The sequence below is a fragment of the Octopus bimaculoides genome, chromosome 14 (genome assembly GCF_001194135.2).
Source record: "Octopus bimaculoides isolate UCB-OBI-ISO-001 chromosome 14, ASM119413v2, whole genome shotgun sequence".
In the NCBI taxonomy this organism is placed as follows: Eukaryota; Metazoa; Mollusca; class Cephalopoda; order Octopoda; family Octopodidae; genus Octopus; species Octopus bimaculoides.
This window is the reverse complement of record NC_068994.1, coordinates 3,715,153-3,718,483: the sequence shown is the minus strand read 5'-3', so window position 1 is coordinate 3,718,483 and position 3,331 is coordinate 3,715,153. Positions and strand designations below refer to the sequence as shown.

The window sequence follows — 3,331 nt, the reverse complement described above, 5'->3', positions numbered from 1 at the left end:
CACCTTCTGGCCTCCAGCTCTATCCTCCACCCTCCATCTATGCTGCTAATCCAATACAAACACCTTCTGGCCTCCAGCTCTATCCTCCACCCTCCATCTATGCTGCTAATCCAACACAAACACCCTCTGTCCTCTAGCACTCTCATCCATGTTCCATATATGTTACCAGTCCAATATAATCTCTACCTTTGTTTCTCACCAGTTTTAAACCTCCACCTATTGAAGTTTATGTTGGAGACAAAAAAAAATACTCTGGAATGAAATACACAATTAAAGCTGTCATCCGGCATCCAGACTATGGTGGGAATGTAACAGGCAGAAGTACGTGGACCTACATTCTCTCTTTCTGAATATACATGGTGGTGGTGTTTATTGCTCTGTGTTTCTTTCATGCTCTGTGTTTCTTTCATGCTCTGTGTTTCTTTCAATTAATTTTAAATATAACAAAGAATTTAGTAAAATAACTTAGTTATCATTAAGCTAGTGTTAAGAACATAAATTGTGACTAAGGTTTGGTGGAAGATTTTAATTCAAAACTTATGAAAACAAGACATTTGTACTCAGAGCCAGAGGCAGTTTCAGCTGGGTTGGTACAAAAGGGTTAGAAAGTATTTACTCAAATTTGTTCTTCCAGCATTATACCCTGTTTACACGATATAATTTGTCAAATTGCATGCTGGGAAATATGGCAACCAGGGATTAACTAAATTCGATTTGTTTCTCCTTATTTGGCTATTTTCAACAGAATCCATTCATCATTCCAATCATTTTTTTGTTTTTTGATTTTCTTGGAATCAACAGGAAACGACATTGCCATGTTGTACACCAAAGTTCCAGTGCAGCTGTCGAAATCTGTGCAGATTGCCGACATGATTAAACCTGTGGATGTGAACAATTTGAAGAATACCTGCTATGTGGCAGGTTGGGGGAGATTAAGTAAGTATAAAAATGGCTTTGACGTCATTAATTCTATGCTAATCCTGTTTGTTTTAATTGTTGTTGGTTGTTGTTGTTGCTGAGGCAGTGGTTGTTGTTGTTATTACCATCATCATCATCATCATCATTAGGGCTTCAACCATTCCGGCATCTGACAAAATCCTTAACAGTATTTCTTGAGACTTTATATTCTGAATTCAAATGTCACCAAGGTTAACTTTGCCTTTTGTCCTTTTGGAGGTTAATAAAATAAGTACCAGTCATGCAGTGGGGCTGATAAAATCGACTGGTTCCTTAAAATTTCAGGCCTTGTGCCTATGGCAGAAAGAATTATTGTTATTATTAAGTCGGTGTTAGGCAGTGAGTCTTTGCAAATTACCCAGTGAATATACTGAGCTGCTCTATCCTGCCTGTTGAGATATTCTGTAGATGTAAGAAGACTGCACATGGAGACAACATGATCGATGGTTTCATGGAATCATGTCATAAGCTTTGCGATAGTCAATCCAGGCCATTCCTAGATTTTTTCTCCTTCATTTACAATCTTGGATTACCATTTTGTCTCTCAGTAGTTGATCTTTGGTACCTCTGCTTCTCTTCTTACAGCCTTTTTGTTCTATCGGTAATATATCGTTCTCATCAAGAAATTTATACAGTTCTTCTGACAGTAACTTCCACATTAACATTATTATTATTATTATTATTATTATTATTATTATTATTAAGGCTGCAAGTTGGCAGAATTGTTAGCACGTTGGGCGAAATGCTTAGCGGTATTTCATCTGTCTTTACGTTCTGAGTTCAAACTCTGCCAAGGTCAACTTTGCCTTTCATCCTTTCGAGGTCAATAAATTAAGTACCAGTGAATCACTTGGGGTCAATGTAACTGACTAGTCCCCTTGTGCCTTTAATAGAAAAGGTTATTTGTATTTGTAGGTCGCAAGAAAAAGATATTAACAAATACGTTACACGAGGGAGTCATGGTTACGGCTGAAGCAGGCGACTGCAGGTCTGAGAACAGCTCCTTCTCGGATGATTCTGATATCTGCATGAAATGGTTCAAGCCGAAGTTACAGACCACAGCTAATGTAAGTCAATACATTTTGTGTCTCAATTTGTAATTAACCTCAGTAATTAATAACTTTAATTATGATAATTATTTACACCTATTCATGTACAGAATAGTACATCTAATTAGGTAGACACAGAGAGACAGACAGACGGACGGATGGACAGTCAAATATATATATATATATATATATATATATATATATATATATATATATATATATATATATATATACATATATATATACATATATATATATATACATATATAAATATATAGACTAGACAGATAGATAAATGGATACATGATACATACATACAGACAGAAAGACATACATAGACAGACAGATAGATATATAGACAGATTGATAATTATAAAACAGTTGTTTTACTGTTTTCTTTTTTATTTTTTTATTCATTTATACCTTTTTCATTTATACCTGCTTCACCTCCCAAGCTAACCTGTCATATCTCTCGACTTTTCTTTCTTCCTTATCCCATACCTTGTTGTCAACTTGCCATGCTATGCCTATAATCCAGCATAGTTTGTTTTCTTCTTCTTCTTCTTCTTCTTCTTCTTCTTCTTCTTCTTCTTCTTATTATTATTATTATTATTATTATTATTATTATTATTATTATTATTATTATTCATTTGGTAATTGTTATTGTTTTCTCTTGAATTTCAGGGGGATTCTGGGGCGGGTCTGTTTTGCTACAGTAATGCCAGAAATAAGTACGTCCTGACAGGAACAAACTCTGGAGGAATTGGTTACAACATGACGGTGTTCAGTAAAATATCATTCTACAGTGAATGGATAAGATCTGTATTCCGTATGCAGAAAAATGGTGACTTTGATTCTGGTGATCCTAATAAAATGATTATCAAGTCAATCTAATTCTAATTAAAATGTAATCTTAATTGTCCTAATTAATTCTCATTATTGCCTTTGTTTTTGATTATTTTTTTTCGTTTCGGTCTATCATCTTCTTTCTGTAATCTCTTACATTGGAAGTAATGGTTGGTTGATGTCTGCTCTGCTGAGCTCAGCTTCAGCTTAGCTAGACTGGCCTCGGTTGAACGAGGCTTCAATGGTATTCAGTCAGGTAAGATAAATCTGCACTCAGAGGAGTTTAACTCAAGCTGCACTTGGAAAAGATAAAAACTTTTGACAAGCTGAGTCAATGAATTAGCATGAAATGTTAGCTCTGCTGTTTCCCTTCAGAAATTCTTTGTTGCAATGGCTATGAAGGAAATGGATGGTTGGATGGAGGGGAGGAGGAGGAGGGAGAGAGGAATGGAGGGATGGATGGTTGGAAGGAGAGAGGG

The 3,331-nt window shown here is 35.5% G+C and overlaps 1 protein-coding gene across 1 annotated transcript in view; it reads left to right on the top strand.

The window, feature by feature from the left end:
• Positions 1-2,942, top strand: part of LOC106870108 (chymotrypsin-like elastase family member 2B) — a 7,008-nt gene extending 4,066 nt beyond the window's left edge. Inside the window, exons 3-6 of the mRNA XM_014916094.2 lie at positions 203-321; positions 802-936; positions 1,873-2,024; positions 2,691-2,942. Coding sequence (XP_014771580.1) covers positions 203-321; positions 802-936; positions 1,873-2,024; positions 2,691-2,900 — 616 coding nt within the window. The 3' untranslated portion in view covers positions 2,901-2,942. The remainder of the gene's footprint in view (positions 1-202; positions 322-801; positions 937-1,872; positions 2,025-2,690) is intronic.
• The last annotated feature ends 389 nt before the right edge of the window (positions 2,943-3,331 follow it).